The sequence below is a fragment of the Macadamia integrifolia genome, chromosome 6, assembly GCF_013358625.1.
Source record: "Macadamia integrifolia cultivar HAES 741 chromosome 6, SCU_Mint_v3, whole genome shotgun sequence".
NCBI lineage: Eukaryota > Viridiplantae > Streptophyta > Magnoliopsida > Proteales > Proteaceae > Macadamia > Macadamia integrifolia.
The window spans coordinates 38094382-38112032 of record NC_056562.1 but is presented as its reverse complement, the minus strand read 5'-3'; the positions used below and the strand labels follow the sequence as shown (position 1 = coordinate 38112032).

Sequence of the window (17651 nt, the reverse complement as noted above, 5' to 3'; positions counted from 1 at the left end):
TTTCCTTCCTATTTTGGTGGGGAAATAAAAAGGGAAATCTTAATGGTTAAGTGAAATTTTTTTCACATGTCAAATATATTTCTCTGGCAATCAAACATCTAAATTTATTTTTTCTGGGAAAAAAATTCCACTTTACATAAAAATTTGCATTCCCCTTACATCCAAACAAAGCCTATATTTTTTTTTTTTTGGATGAATAATTTCTTTTCCTATATTGACACATCTAAATGAGTTCTCTAGATGGAAACCCCTAATTTTACCTCTTGGAAATGTCTACCATGCACCCATCATAATCTCAACACCTTTTTGGAAGTCCAAAATTTGTTCGAAAACTTCATTTACTTTAAAACTTGACATAAGGCCTGGAGACCTACTCGTCCACAAAATTCGGCTCATCCAAAATGTCAATGACAGAAGAAGATGCTCTTCCGTGGAATCCTAAGGAAAATACTCAAATAGGAACCATATTGCCAACCAATTTTCTTAAAATTTTCCCAAAAGAGTGAGGAGACCCATTCAATACCTTATCTTGCTGTTACCCTCCTACCCTACACTCAATTCATCTTCACAAACCTCGACTGTACTATCCGATTAAATTTGGCCATGAGGAAAGGCTCCTTCACCCAAGTTATTAACCTCGGAATCAAGATGTGGCTAGGGTCCAGGCCAGATTGGGGCTGGATCAGTTATGAATCGGACAAAGTCAGAACTAATCTTAGATTTCGCATATGGATCAACCGATTCAGATCAGCCTCGGCCAAACCCGATTCAAACTGTTGATTCAGCCAATCCGAACTCGATTTTTCAATCCGTGCTCCTAACTGTCTTTGTGGAGCATTTGTTTCTATTGGCCCATATCATCAAATGGAAGATGGAGGTGCAAGTCCTCTGCCTATGGTTGGTAACTTCACATTTAATAGCTGAATTATAAGCATTTCCCTACTTTTAGATTAAAAAAAAAAATATATATATATATATATATATTTATCCGCATATTTCTAAAGAGTCAGAAAAATATATGCATTTTATACCATCCCATGTTAAATGCATAATGTACATACTTTACCATTTATTTAAAACTACCAAAAACCCTTTGGCCTTCGTCCAATCATCCCTTCATTTCTCCGCCACTGCAAACCCTTCTTCGATTCCTTCAAACTGAGCTCTCCTTCGTTGCAATTGACAGATCACTAATCGCCGAAGTAAAAGTGTAAAAATAGGTCCTCCAAGCCTCCCTTTGTCCCTATGGTAAGGGTGTCAATCGGTTCGGTTACAAATACAACATTTACAAACCGAACAACTTTCATAGCCTCAAATCCAAACTGAACAGTTCGGTTTTTTTCGATTCCTTCATTATCGGTATCTGTTTCGTGTAGTCTCAATAATTAGGTTTAAGTAAAATAACCTGTTAAAACAAATAAATTTGGTAAGGAAATTACAACCTCATAAAAATAGTCCCACAATGTCAAATATTGTAACTTTCGACCCTTTTTACACAACGCAACAAAGAAACCCATAGTAGGTCATTTCACATAAATCAACAAACACAGGATTGTAGGGGTTTAGGTAATTTCACACAAATCAACAAACACAGGATTGTAGGAGGTTCAGTATGGGTTTAGGTTTTGTTCAGTTCGGTTTCATTCGGCTTACACTTTATTTGGTTTTGTTCAGTTTTTTGTCTAAAACCAAAACTGATTCAAATGAAATTTCACTTTTCAAAGCCAAACCCCAACCAAATTTTTCTATTCAATTCGGTTTGTTTTAAATGCACGGTTTTGATTCTAGTTTTCGGTTCCGATTCTAAATTGATACCCTTACGCTATGGTTCTGCCACTATAAAGAGCAAACCCTCTTCCATTCTTTCAATCCTCCTACAAGCTATTGTTGCTACTGGTTTACAGGGGTGTTTTCCCATCTCTTTGATTGTTTGTGGCCGTGTTCCATCTCTCTCGGATATGGTTTCTCTCTTGGATCTTTCTCTTGTTTCTTTTATTTCTACCTCAGTCTTCTCCCATCAATTTCTTTTCTTTTTCCTCTGTCTCTTCTTTATCTATCTGTTACAGGTTCTGCTACCACTCACTACACAGATTTGTTTTGTTTTGTTCCAGAACTTTTGACACATCAGGTCACTAAAATTCCATTTCAGTTCTCTTTACTATTACTCTGTTTCTATTATAATATTCCTTATTTTCTGCTGTTTTTCTGCTATTTACTAAGTCTGAAATTCCTTGGTGTCTTCCCCTTTAAAACAACAACAAACAACAAACAACAAACTCAGCCTTATCCCAACTTAATGGCATCTTCCCAGTTTCTATTCTATAAAATGTTCAAGAATTCATTTAAGTATAAGTTTTCTGTTATGTGGGCCCCATTATCTTAATGGCATCTGTCCAGTTTCTAATCTATAAAATATTCAAGAATTCATTTAAGTATAAGTTTTTTCTGTTATTTGGGCCTCATTATCCTTGGGCTTAAGTTGTATCTTTGATTAATTGCCTTGTGCTGTTATTCTCTGTAGTGATGTTATCCTGTAAGTCATGTTATATGCTTTCAAATACATGCAGTGATCTACTAATTTCCATATGATGATGGTATCTAATACAGTTACAGGAATTGAAAAAAATAAATCAAACTCCATAAACATTCAAGATCTACAGAAAAGTTAAATAAAAATAAAAATAAAAATAAAAATAAAATAAAATAAAACTCACGGGATCAAGTCAAAACGTATTCTTCTGGCTTATGAAGGATTCCATGTGTTGTATAACAGGTGATACATTTTGTGAGATTTTCATGGTTCTATAATAGATGATACAGTGCTTTTTTATGTTTTATGAGATGATATGACATTGATGCATTGATGTACTTAATGATAATCTTATGGAATGTAATAATAGGATTAAGTATTCAACTATTATATATTTTTATTAAGTTGTGAAGCTTCTTTTGATAAAATCAGTCCGCATGCTACTATTCTGTTCATTAGTTGATGTACATCTTGTTGCATAGTGAACGCATACCATACATATGCAATAATTTTTTATATAAAAGGAAAAATGAAACCATTCCTCTTCCACCACCAAGGAGCATCAACCATTATGTTCCTCTCACTCACTTCCTTTCCTCGTCCCTCCATTCCTTCTCCCCGTCAGGCAACAGTATTTTTGTCCGTTTGGCAGAAAAGAAGAAGAGAGCTGATTCCACTTTCTCCCTTCACTTCCCCTTCTACCTCCTTTGACAGTAGAATTGTAGCCAATGCCAAAAGAGTAGCAGGAAAAAAAAAAAGGTTGTGAACATAAAATTGAAAGAAAGGAATGGAAAATGAACCTAACATGATGGACAATCTATGAAATGACGAGAGGTTGGGTTGAGCTTCTAGCTCAGTGGCAAGCAGCTAGGTGGTTGGGTAGTAGCGTAAATCCAGGGAGGTCGTTGGTTCGACCTTACTACCCCCCCCCCCAAACCTAGAAAAAATAGTAGTAGTTGCAGTACTGCAATAATTTTGGCCCCCTAGGCCCCCCTTGCTGGCCCCTTGTTCAGGCCTCTCTGTGGGTCTCTCTGTGGCCCCTCAGTGGGCCTTGGCTGGCCTAGTGGCCCTTGGAGTAGCACCCACACCCCACACACCACCCCCCACCCCCAAAAAAAAAAAAAAAAAAAGAAATGACAAGGTTGAGGACCATAGACAGGACAAGTTCGAGCACGTTAAAAGTTGAAAACAAGGACTGAGACCAACCCCTCCCTCTGCTTTTTGCTTGGACGAAGTACAGGAAACAGTGGGGAGCAGCAGAGAGTGGGTTGAGGTTTAGCCTATAACTATTTTTTTTTTTTTTCTTTCAGTGTAGCACCTTGAATCAGCCACAATCAAATAACAGAGGAGAGAGGATTGAAATTTTAGCCTATAATTATTTTTCTTCTTTCAGTGAGGCTCATGAATCAGCCACAATCAAAGAAAGAACAGAGGAAGTGCACTGAAAGAGGGACCTCTTCCCCCCTTAGGGTGTCTTGCAGGACGATGGGAGCATACCATGAAGGAAGGGGGCGCAAGGGGAGGAGGAATGGTTTGGGGTTTTCATTTCTTTTTTCACTCAATTAACAGAATGAAGAAGAGTACAATGCACCAAAACAAAGGGTCCAAACTATCAAGAGCTGCCCAAAAAACACTTTCCCTTACATAAATGAGAGGTGGGTTCTAGGATACCTATACCCAGAACACATTTCCAAATATTCACCAAAATTGATCAATTGATTGTGCCACATTAGTGCATCACTTATGGGTTGAAACATGAATCACGGCCAAGGTGTAAAGTATCAGTATCAGTCAAGGAGGATGGATTTTAAGAGACACAATAGAAAGATGCTAAAAGATGCAAGATATACCTATATTAAAAAATAAATAAATAAATAAATAAAATAAAAGAAGAAGAAGAAGAAGAAGAAGAAGAAGAAGATGCAAGATTAAAGATACATATCAAAATGCTTAAGAAACGCAAAGATATGCTTAGGATACATGCAAAATATTGTTTTGAAGCATAATACGTCATAAAAAAGTAGCAATTAGGTCCAATCATAGAGCAATAGGTGGTTCGACCCAACATTTGCCACGTGGCAACGCAATTAGGGCACAAATTTTGGGTACAAGTATGCCCTCATGATATCTTTATTATCTATCAATTTTGAACTCAATTATAGTTGCCCATGTAACAATATAAAGCTTTGAAGATTCATTTCATTTTGAAAAATAAATGGATTTCTGTGAATACATGGGTAACTAAGGGCCCGTATGATTTCGCCATTTCTGGAAACGACTCGTGGCCATTCTTTTTCTGGTTCCTATCGACTTCCAGAAACAAGACTTATCAAACAACTTCAATTCCATTTCTGTTTCTAGAAACAGAAATTTATGTTTCTACCGTTTCTTGAAACAAAAATGGCAGAAACGTTATCAAACGGGCCCTAAGTAATTGAGTTTTGTTGTGAAAATTCCGAGTAACCAATCTAGGCCATGTCCTTCCTATTCACGATTGGATTTACCAAATCATCCTTCCATGTGGCGCATTAGTTGGTCAGTGCATGGAAGCTTTCATGGGTGGACAGACCATAGGTTTATCTCCTAAAATATAAAAGAGGGGGTAGGAGGAGGAACATGGATCTGTTGATGGTTTATCTACCAAAACTGCTGCTGTCGCTGCTACCACCCCGCTGCAGCCAGTGAGTTCCTGTTGCTAGGCCGGCAGATGCTGCTGTGGCGGTGGTGAGACGGTAGTTGCTGTTGCTACGGTGCTTCTTCTGCTGTTGTGGCTACAGCGCTGCTGCAACTGAGGCATCTTGACTTCATCGAGGTGTCTCAGATCATATGGACTCATCTCAACTTGTCTCATCGATACAGGTCAAGCTGACCCAAGATATTTTTTCTCTGTCCCAGATCCGAAAGGTCCAATCCCATTAGGCATCGGGCCGCTATACCCAATATATATCAAGACTTTTATACCATGGTCACGGATGGCATGATGGACATGTCCACACAATCTCAACTCTAAGCTGCCAAGTGGCAGATATCAAGCATCAGCTACTGAGATGTAAACTGTCATATTGGAAGCCCTCAGAAGCCCATGAACCTACATGTTGATACAAATACCCAATATGCTCATTCGACTGTTACCGTTTTTAGTTTAGTTTTTCTTTTTCTTTTTCTTTTTCTTTTTCTTTTTCTTTTTCCCCATTGATACTTTCATTCAACTGTTACCAGATCAATACCACCTGCCATCTTCTAGAATCTATTATTACCCATAATGCACACAAATATCTCGAGAATGACACTCATATTAATGATTCTTACTTGGCCCATCATCCCCTCAGCAGAATCCTACCCAAAGCATCCATGTAAAAGTGCCAGACAACAAGTCACTGGGCATTAGAGCCAGTGAAATTATCCATAAAATAAGTGATCAGATCATCCATGGGTGAACTAACTAGATCAGCTGAACTAATCCGAGTGTAAAAAGAGATGTCAAAGGGTATTTATGTAAATATACTGGATGTGCTAGTACAATTACTAAAATTAACAGAATACCGTAAAATACTTTTTCCTATTCATATAATTGGTTTGATAAGGAAATCATAGAGCTACAATTACCCTAACCATATTGTGGGAGAAGTTTGAATGTTAAGATGTGATCTATAAGGAACCTAACTTTTACTGCAACATTTTCTTTAAAAAAATGGATTAGACTCTTAAAAGAAATAATAGGTCCATTTACATATCTGATAAGCAGCCTGTCAAACCTTACCATCCTGCAAAAAAATTATCAGGGTGTAGAGGCACCATGGATCTTGGCCAGGTGCTCTTGGCGACGTCCCAAATGGAAGGCTGTAACTACCCACAAGAAACACACCTGAAATTAAAAGAGCAGCAGAAACTGATACATCACCTTCCATGAAATATAATATAATTCTCCACGTTTCAGCTTATACAAAGTTGACCTATCAGAATAATAACAAAGCTGACAAATCATATCGATGCAGATAACATGATAAGAGAATCCAAGACTGCTGGTTTTTCATTAATGAGTGAGGTTGTTAGATGCACCCAACTTTAATGGTGATTACAATAACAGGGAAAAGGAGTGATGCAAATTGCGGTGAATTCGAACTTCAGATAAGGAATTAGACAAGTAAAGCCATAATATAGGTAACAAAAATATTATTGACAACCCAGATTTTTTGAAGAACAAATCATGGTATAATCATACATACAGGCAAAGCGTAAAGGGAAACAGTTGACGTTCCCTGATTTAGAGTGCCAAAAAGGAATTTGTACATCCCTGCTGCTGTTGCATCTCCCAGTCTTTGAACAATTACATCTATGCATACCTGCAGCACCATAATATTTAGCTTCAATACATGCTATATGTGTCTTAGATATTAAGGTCTCATTATGTTATGGAGTGAAAATTTTCCTAAAGCTGAAATCTGAACTTTGGATACAAGATGTCCTCTTCTATGCCAAAAATGGCCACAGCCTAATTCAGCAGAAACTACCCTGCATTCGACATCCATACGGTAGACAATGAAAAGGAAGAATTGATTCTTAGGATATTACCTTGGCTTTATACTTCTCTTCCCGTGAGACAACAGTAAATAGGAGTTCTCTTCCGGGTCTGGTTACCACATACATAACCACCTGCAACACAATAAAAATCACACTGGGTATACACACTCATTTACCAGTTGAATTTTCATGAACAGAACATGAAAGAAGAGAGAAAATCTATACAAAATTCCCTTGAGAACCACCTACTAATAATATATGAGGAAAAAATGAAATGAAAATGTCTCTGAAAATACTGAACCAAGGTTAGTACGGTCAAACCTTCCGCAGGGTCTCAGAGACAGCCACCACAAACCAGGTGGGCCATATAGTAATAGCAACCATATTTAAGAACGCAATGAACGGAGCCAAGCAAATAGCCACAGTAACCCCAGCAATTGTAAGAATACGTCCCTGTACTAGGTTGATATTAGAAAAGAAAATTACAATTACATAAATAAGCCAGAAAAATAAATATTAGGTGTTTGCCAAAGAGAAACAACTTCATCCTCCAAAATTAGATTTCACTGACCAAATGAAATGGAATAATTGTCACTATTCATACTAATGCAAGGAAGACTATGGATGTAATCAACCCCAAATAAATCACAGAACTCAAGTTCAGTTCTTAACAGTATTGAACTAACACAGACATCTGTATCACATACAATAGGCACTCAATTTTGTGTAAAGATGACTTTGGTCAACTTCTTAACATGGACTACCTTGATTTAATTATGTTCTACATGCTTGATACCAATATAATCATTGGATTATGATTGATACATCATCATCAGATTCACATAAGAAATGGAGGCAGAATACCAAAGGGAGTTATTCATGTTCAAGCAAGTTTCAACAATACCATTGTGACTGTTACAGATGTAGGAGGTCAGGTGATTCTTGTCCTCCACCAGTGCTTGTGGATTTATGGATTTAATGGCACAAGATGCTGCTCAAACCGAAGCAGGAAATGCTACTCATACAGTGGTGGATCAGGGATGCAATGAGCAGAAGTCATGAAAAGATAGTTTTGGCAACAAAGAATAGCTGGAAAAAAAAATTATTACTGTTTTACGTGGCATTATTGGTGAAAACCAATTTAAGACAGAAAAAATGAAAACAGAAGAAACAGGATTTGCTTCCTGCAAGTCAGTTGGGGCTTCTGGAGGTTAGAATTTTGAAATGTTAATATGTGCTTTTGAGATGGAAAATAGATCCTAGTATAGACATATGGAAGGATTTTTCAGCAGAAGAATCACAGAAAAATAAAAGACAAACAAAATAAGAAAAGATAGACCTACCTACAAATTAAAAAACGTACTTCATACAGTAGCAAAAGATAATTCATTAAGCTTCAATCGAAGAGTACACAGTATTTACAAACCCGTGGATTCCTCAACAGTGACCCATGAATCCCATCACAGATTTATACTCAGCTAGCATGTAGGCATAAAATTCGTAATCACATTGGATTCATGCAATCTTAGTTTCAACATGTGGCCAACTGAAAAACCTCTCTGATGGCACTATGACACTATCAAAGGCAAAACAGGCAAGTTTCTGAACATGAAAGAAAGGACTAAAGAAACTGATTTTATCAATTACGTCCCAACATATGATTTCTTGTTTTGGAAAAGCCGGCTGTTCCTTTCCTCCCAAAATAACTCTAATTTGTTATCATTTTGTAAGTCAAATTCCTTTCGACTACAAATTGAGAAGTTGGGGTAAGGGTTAAGAAAGAATGCCTAATCTGAGGAACATGTATTATCTATTGAAGTTCTTCATAGTCAGGACTTCAAATTAATTCCCAAATAACTTCTATTGCAAACTAAGAGTACCTAGAGGTGATCAAAATTTTATTTTGGGCTTCTTAGCCAAGGGGCACATGTAAACCAAAGGTATGGGCAGGCATCAATTATTCAAAAAGAAGAAAGTAATCCCAACCAAGCAAGTTGTGCAGTAAGAATTAAGAAAACATACTGTTACAGTGAGTTGTCCAGCAAGGATAAAAACAGCAACGAAGCTGTTGATCTGAGCAAACAACCTTCTTCGGCCAAGAGGGCTAGCAACAGTAATGGCAATTACACTTATTTTCTGTGTTGAAAATTGTCAGGACAAAAAGTTAGTTACGGTCTAGTGCCTGAGATGTCCAGAAATAGAAACCTCCAAATTAATTCCAAATAATTAAATAGGGCATAGTACTCTAAATATCAAATAAGAAAGAATCAATAAAAAAAATCTCATAAATGCAAACACAAAAGCTAGTGTTTGACGTGGGTGCCAAGTAGAGGAGGATTTTGGGTGCCAAATATTAGTCAAATATGCATTTTCATATTTGACATGGGTACCCAAAAATGATACATTGAAGGCTCTTTAATTGAATCTGCAATTTTCTGGCCTGCATCTAGATCTGTTGAAGTTACAAAAGTCCAATACATTAAGTAAAAGACAAATGAAATAGTTACAAGTTTTCAAAAGGTGGGTGAATTGCAGAAGATTTCAAAAACCTCCTCTTCACTTTTTTATGCTTTTCTCATGTCACAGATCACAAAGCTTGGTGACTTTACTCACATAACAGGGTCAAATATAACCATCATAACAAATATAAAGAGTTTCAGTTATAAGGTATTAGAATAATTTAAGAATATCTTCAGCCTGTTTCAATCCCACCCCCCTTCTTTAATTTATTAGCCTATCTCTGCAACCTCAGCAGCTGGCAAACAACTCTCCAATCCTAGTGAGGAAAGAAACCAGGAATTTTTTTTCTTCACTACTACTCATAGTATATCTTTTAACACGAATTCTTTCTTAGTTGAGGGAAATCTCAAGATACCCCATTCTTATCTTACATTGTCCCATCCTCTTCTAATAAAAATAGCTTTATGCTTGTTACCTACAACCCCGCAAATGCCCCTGGTAAAACAAAGACCGAATACCTCTCTGAGTTTGATAGCATAAAACGAAGACATGACTGCATCAAAGGATCCCATTTTGCCAAAAAGCAGGCTCAATCACACTTCCTGGCCAAGGTTCTCTGTGAATTTTGCCAGAGAAAAAGAAAACTGATCTAAGGTTTGTCCAAAAATGGGCAATATAGATTAAAAAAAACATGCAAAGGCAACGACAATCACGAATCATGACCCCCCCCCCTTTTTTTTTTTTTTTTTTTTTTGGGGGGGGGGGGGGGGGGTGGGGGTGGGGTAGTGTTTAGAAATATACAACTCAACCATATCCCAACTAGATGGGGTCGGCTACAAGGATCTATACAAAGATGGGGGGAAAAACAAATATTATAAAAGAAAGGGGCACAACAACACAACAATAACTCAGTAAAACCCCACCTAAATGGGGTTGGCTACATGGATCATTGCCCTGCGATCAGCTCTATTCACGGTCATACTCGAGACAAAACCTAAACAATCCATGTTTTTCCTCACTACTTCTCTTATGGTCATTTTAGGCTTGCCCCCCAGATCTTTTAGCTACTTCAATCCGAATCAGATTCTCCTCCATACCGGTGCATCCCAAGACCTCCGTTGAACATGGCCATGCCATCTCAAACAACTTTCTCGAAGCTTAACATGAATTAGGGCAACTCCCAAATCAGCTCTAATCTGGTCATTCCTTATTTTATCCTTCCCAGTTAGTTGCATAGCCATCTCAACATCCACATCTCTGCTACACTTAGCTTATCTATATGACATTTCTTAATTGCCCAACATTCTGCTCCATAAATCATAGCCAATCGGACGACTGTCCTATAGAATTTTCCTTTAAGCTTTAAAGGACTACATCGATCACACAACATTCCAAACGCACCTCTCCACTTCATCCATCTGACTTTAATTCTCTGTGAAACATTATCATCGATATCACTTTTTTATTTATGGCTGATCCCAGATATCTAAATTAATCACTTTGCGGTCTCTCTCTCTCTCTCTCTCTCTCACTCTCTCTCTCTCTCTCTCTCTCTCCAATTTTTACCATTTCATTATCTGTCTTAATGTAACTAAAGTTAAACACCATATACTCCGTCTTCATTTTTTTTTATCTTAAAACCTCTTGATTCCAAGTTTGATCTCTATAACTCAAACTTAGCATTAATCCTAGCTTTTGTCTCATCCACCAAAACATCGTCAGCAAAAAACATACACCACAGAACCTTATCTTGAATGTTCCTAGTTAAATCGTTCATGATAAGTGCAAACAAATAAGAGTTTAAAGTTGATCCTTGATGTAACCCAATTGTAATTGGGAAACCACTATCAAATATGAGCAAAAAAATATCTTCGCTTTTTATGTATTATAAGAATACAACAACAAAGCATTATCCCAACTAAATGGAGATAGCTACATGGATCCTTTCCCTCCATCGGCTCTATTCGAAGTCATATGTAGTAGAAGGTATAGGCTATGTCTTTCCCCAATCCCCACCACCTCTCCTAGGGTTATTTTAGACATGCTCATGGCTCTTTTAGATCTTTCAATACGAATCAAATCACTCCTTTAGACTTGAGAACCCAAAGGCCTCCATTAAACATGGTCATGCCACCTCAAACAACTCTCGCAGCTTATCATGTATCGGAGCTACACATAACTCAGCTCGAACGTGGTTATTCTTTATTTTGTCCTTCCTAGTTTTGCAACATCCGTCACAACATTCTCATTTCTGCTACACTTAGTTTATTCATATAATGTTTCTTAACCATCCAAGTGGCTCAGAGAATTAAAATAGGTTGGTTGAAGCAGAGAGGTGCGTCCAATGTTGTGTGATGGACGAAAAAGGAAAATTTTATGGAACTGTCATATGACCAGCTATGATGTATGGTGTGGAATGTTTGGATAGTTACGTAATGTCATATAAATAAACTACGTCGAATGGAAATGAGAGGACAAAGTAAAGAATAACCGCACTCAAACTGAGTTTGTTGTAGGCTGTAGCTCCGATACATGATAAGCTACGAGAAAATCGTTCCTCAGTAGTTGTCCTAGTGTCATTAAAGTTACACACCATATACTCAATCTTTGATCTACTAATCTTAAAACTTTTTGATTCCTAGGTTGTTCTCCATAGATCTAACTTGGCATTAATCCCAGCTTTTTCTCTCGTCCACCAAAACAATATCATCAGCGATAAGCATAATTGAGAATTCACTACCTTGGCCCTCCACCGTTCTTAAGTTAATCGTTACATCATCATACATATTTTTAGTTATGTCCACATAATTGAAACCCTTCTCTTCTCTAGAATATGCCAAATTAAATCTCTAGGGAACTTGTCGTAGGCTTTCTCTAGGTCAATAAAGACCGTATTGAGATCCTTCTTACCCTCTCTACATCTTTCCATGAGCCTCCTTAGTAAGAAAATAGCATCCATCACAGATCTTCCTGGCATAAAACCAAATTGGTTCTCTGATATAGTAGTTTCCTTTCTCAAGTGGGTTTCTATAATCTTCTCCCATAACTTCATAGTATTGCTCATCAGTTTTATGCCTCAATAGTTATTGCAACTATGCGTATCACCTTTACTTTTGTAAATTGAGACTACAATGCTAGAGTTCTTTTCAAGCAAGAAAAAATATGAAATATTAATTCTTCCAAGATGAATAGTTTATTACAGATGGAGAAGTTCATATTTCAAGTTTTCCTTTTGAAAGTCCCACATAACAGAACATTTTGGAAACATACAAACAAACATTATATTACATGGGGGAATAAAGACAGAGAAATTATATATATATATATATATATATACAAATGAATTAAAAACACAAATACAATTATCTTTAAAAAGAGAAGCACTATACCTGAAAATAAAAGAAGGAAGAGACAACTGCACCAAGCCATAGGAACAAAGATATGGAAAGGAGGTAACTTGATGACATTATCAGTCGAAGCCCATCTAATATAACCCAAAGCCGAGGATTCCCCAAGGAGTTAGATGACTTGGGCGAAGATCCTGCCAGAGCAGGCCTAATTTGTTCATCAGTTTCAACATGTTGATCCAGATCCCCTTCTCTATGAACAGAAATAACCAAAGCAAATAAATGATCAAGCAGCATGAATTTAACTTGTATGAACCACTATACAGAAGTTACAATGATAATCTACAACACCAGGAGGAGACTGTATACACTACATATGGCAGTGAAGTTCAAACATAATGCCACCAAGTTTTTAAGCAGCTTATCTAGACTCAAGAGGCATCACAGAGACAGAAAGAGACTTAAAGTTCCAAGGAAAAGAAGGGTCACTGCTTCCACATTTGTACAATTGTTACACATGGATTATAACTTACATAAGATTATGTAACCTTAGAAGCTTAAGCATGTAAAAACATTCCATATCCTACTTTGAATGGAGACCAAATACCGTGATGTGCTCATTAGAAAAGAACTTTCAACGTTATCTCCTTGAAGTACCTAGTCCTAGAGTCTAATCATTAATCTAATGCCTAATCCTGTTCTCCTCTGTTTACCGAAACTAATGTTATCATAATTATTATTTCAAAGGCTCCATATCCAGACATTTATCAACAATAAGTAGGTGAATAGTACAATGAAGCAAACTTATATCCATGTTCCAGTCAGTTGAATCTACAGAAAGTTCAAACCACAATTTGTTAAATGGAATAAGCAGAAATAATAGACCCTCCAAAATCGATCAGCCAATGGTCTGACCTTATAATAATGGCAACACATTTGAGGTTGTAACAATCTAAGAGATTCAACTGACCTCAAAGAAGACAGTTCTTCAGAGTCATGTGGTAAACCCTGATTGATGCCTTTTGATGACTGTGCAGCAAGTTCCATCAAGAGAGCAGCAAAGAGTAGTAAAACTAAAGGGAACCATTTTTTTAATATCAGTTATTGCAATAAGGTGAAGTAGAACCAGGAGGAACAAGGTATCACAAACCACATCTCAGAAGAGAATGCATACGTACAGGGTCCCATCCAAGTCATGGCAGCAGCAAATAATGAACCAAAAAGTTGTCCAAGCGTAGCACCAGCACCAATGAACCCAAACAGTCTTGAACCTGACTGAATACACATTGACATTAGTCAAGGCCAGGCACAAGATTCAACAACAACTCAGCCATTTCCCAACTAAATGGTCGGTTACATGGATCCGAGGAAAAAAAAGAGAAAGGAACACAGCAACACTTCAGAAATATCCTAGCTAAATGTGGTCTGGTGCATGGGTCCTTGCCCTCCAAACAGCTGTATTTGAGGTCATACTAGAGTGAAGACCTAAACTCTAAATGTCTTTCCTCACTACTTCTCCTATGGTCATTTTAGGCCTGCCCCTATATCTTTTAACTCCTTCCATCTAGATCTACTCACTCCTTATAGAGCACCCAAAGGCCTCCATTGAACATGGCCATGCCACCTCAAATGACATTCTCGAAACTTGTCCTGAATCAGGGAAACCCCCAAATCAGCTCTAATATGATCATTCATTACTTTATCCCTCCTAGTTTTGCCGCACATCCATCTCAACATCCTCATCTCTACTACACTCAGCTTATCTATATTATGCCTCTTGGCTGCCCATTTGCCCCCATATCCATTATTAAAACATAAATGGCAGCATACCTCATTGTCCAGAACATCAATTACTCTAGCCCAAGTTGAAGAAATAGTAATAAGATTAAGCAGCGCCACCTTCAGAAAACAAACAGAATTCAAATCAGAAAATCAAATCCAACGAAAAGATTTACACAATAACATCTCATAGGAAAAACGTTTAGCTAATCAGCCACCAACAAAGAACCGATAATGTCATACCCAAAGGAAGAAGCCAGTTCTGACTGAAATGTAAAACCACCCATGGTTACCCCAACCATCAGAAATAGCAGGACTTCCATGGTTTTCTTCAACCTTGAGATCCTCTTTAAAAGTGGGGTGAGGAACTGAAACCTGGACATGTCACACAAATTAACTACAAACTAAGGAAAAAAATCAGGTATATGTCTTAATAGGAATAAGCATGTGGCACCAATGGAACCAATGGAAGCACAATGGGTGTCGCGCCAAGCCTAGCACAACAGACTGTTTGAAACTACCACCTGGCAGACTTCCTGGCTCCGAGAGTTGGTGCACATGTAGGCCCCACCCTCCTATACTACTATTCAAATTTAGAACACAAATGGAATTGCCACGTGGAAAAATGAAGCTCTAGAAATGCTTGAAAAGTCAATAACAAGGCAAGAATGTTTGTATGGCTAAAAAAATGAGACAAGTCCTATACAAGATGGGTCATATGGTTGAACCCACAGAAATTTAACATGTGATCGAACTAGGGACTAGGGAGCAACCTCCCTATCTATCCAACAATTTAGCTCAGCCACATCATCCCTCCATGTGGCCTAAAACCAGGCTGTCACTGTGCTATTGCAAGCACAATACGCATCCATTTTACACTTTGGCCATAAGAATATTATATTCGTATTTAATTCATATATCCTTAATCTCCTATCTTACCTTGGAATCAGAAGAGAAAGACTTAGCCGAGGAAGAATACCATAGAGCGAAGAATATAACAAGGGTAACACTAAAAAACCTGTGTATCAAAACCAAAGCCTGAAATCAACAGACACCGATCACAAAATGGTATTTAACATAAAACCGATGTACAGCACTAATCTTCAGAGACAATGTTACACAGATAACAGAGACAACCAAGATTTTATGTGATGGAAAGTAGCTGTACTGATAACACTCATATGACTTCAAATAGGATATCACATCAATTCAATCCTCCAGAATCAACTACATTAACAATAGTTTATGCAAATAGAGTATCGAGCATGTCCTTCTAGTTCTCTCAAGAGGGCGAACCTTGCCTTAAAAAAATTTACATGCTAGAAACTCATCAATACCAACTTCAAAACGAAATCGCTACTATGCATGGTCCAACATCTTACAATTTACAGCATTCTAACAATGCAAGGAGACCATCTGTGCCACAAAGTTTTAGATAACAACATTGTAACCACAACCACAACAGTGTGCATTTACATTGACACAGATCAGGAGATCCTTAATAATATGCTAAACTGGAACAAGATTGGGACTCTTATAGAAAATGCTGAGCATGGGATTCTTCCATTAAAAATCACTAACAAGATCTTAAGCACAAACAGTACCACTTTTCTACCAGTTTTAATCAGTTGTCTATGTAAGACTTGATTCTTCTCTGTCAAATATTTACAGTATGGAAAATATCAACCAAAAGGCATTAAAAAAATAGCAAAATAAATAAAATATACAAATTCCAATGTCCTGGTTTAAATTCATAATTAATCCATCTAAAGAATCAGGCCCGCCAAATCAAACAAAAGAAAGAAAGGAGAAATGACATACTTTCTCTTTGGAAAGATAGGGCAAAGAGAAGATGACTGTCGAAATAGGGGCAGAGACCAATGTGAGGACTAATGATCCAATGAACAGCCCTGGGAGATTTTTTATACCTAAAGATATGGCACCATCATCACGTAAAGGAAGAACAACGAAGTACGCACTTAAAATCTGCATATGAAAAACAAAAACAAAATTAGATAATCACCTATCTCAAAGAAGAAATTAATGACATCCCATATTAGATATGTAAAACTATTACTTATTAATTTGTCAGCCATGAAAAGAGAAATTCTTTGCGCAAGTAGGGGATGTCAATACCAATATCATACCATTCAGCACTAATTGGAAAACTATGTGGAGTGTTGCATCACCAAAATTATGTGAATGATAAAAGCAATGAAGTATGACTTTCTGCAGTGCCAAAATACTGTCTATTACCTGCCCTATCAGCATTCCAACTATAAAGCACGATAACTGAATCCACTTAGGAACACAAATCACCAAAAGTATTCCTTAACTCGCAATTCACAACAGCTTCTCTTAACGGACTCTTACAAACAGACAAACCTTAGAATCAGAGCAAGGACTCAAAACTTTAAAATGAGAAGCTTTAAAGAGTAAATTTCGCTGAAAAGTTCAACTTCATGGATAAAAAGAATTGGAGCTACGACGATGGTCATACATTTAGGTCTAGATCAGAGCAGATCAGAGAAAACTTACAAAGAAAAAGCATGAAGAGGCGTGGAGCAATGAAGAGATCTCGTGAGGATATATTGAAACAATAGACGAAACGATCGAATGCAAGCGAGAACGACTTGTCATCCTCGCTTTTCTTTCCTTCTATAATCTATCCTCTAAAATGTTTACATAGAATCGGAGAGAGAAGAAGAAGTAGAACGAGAATCTGCGGTGTCTGAATTTTCGTTTTTCGTTCTTCTCGACTTCATTTCTGGTTTCCGAACCAGAGAAAAACAAAAAGTAAATAAATAAAATGCACATGATTGACCTAAAACAAAATATCGTTATCAGACAACCAGTGCCGGTTCGGAGACCCAGTGCCAGGCCCGTATGATAACGTTTTAAGAAACGCGTTAAAAATGACATATAGAGAATAAAAAATGTTTAATAAAACTCTTTCGTTTCATTTGTTTTCATAAATATAAATTAAAATTTCTACTTATTTATGGTTCAAGAAA

General features: G+C 37.2%; 1 protein-coding gene across 2 annotated transcripts; it reads right to left on the bottom strand.

Annotated features, from left to right (window-relative positions):
- Positions 1-999: 999 nt before the first annotated feature.
- On the bottom strand, positions 1000-17434 carry LOC122082377. 2 transcript variants are annotated; one of them, XM_042649887.1, is made up of 14 exons: positions 17176-17434; positions 16459-16623; positions 15577-15675; positions 14881-15012; positions 14689-14757; positions 14037-14133; positions 13829-13931; positions 12901-13111; positions 9074-9187; positions 7373-7504; positions 7103-7183; positions 6757-6873; positions 6291-6395; positions 1000-1405 (listed from the first exon to the last, which is right to left on the bottom strand). In XM_042649887.1, the coding sequence occupies exons 1-13, from the start codon at positions 17275-17277 to the stop codon at positions 6309-6311; spliced, it is 1509 nt and encodes a 502-aa protein (XP_042505821.1). In that variant the 5' UTR covers positions 17278-17434; the 3' UTR covers positions 1000-1405; positions 6291-6308. The 2 variants fall into 2 exon arrangements, with proteins under 2 accessions (XP_042505821.1, XP_042505822.1); XM_042649888.1 differs by having other exon boundaries at positions 1000-1363.
- Between the last annotated feature and the right edge of the window lie 217 nt (positions 17435-17651).

Coding starts and splice junctions, on each gene's coding strand:
- LOC122082377 (XM_042649887.1), bottom strand. CDS start 17,277: ATGACAAGTCGTTCTCGCTTGCATTCGATCGTTTCGTCTATTGTTTCA. Junction 7,184..7,372: donor TCTCTGAGACCCTGCGGAAG/GTTTGACCGTAC, acceptor ATTGTGTTGCAG/GTGGTTATGTATGTGGTAAC. Junction 6,396..6,756: donor TTTCCCTTTACGCTTTGCCT/GTATGTATGATT, acceptor TTTTAATTTCAG/GTGTGTTTCTTGTGGGTAGT.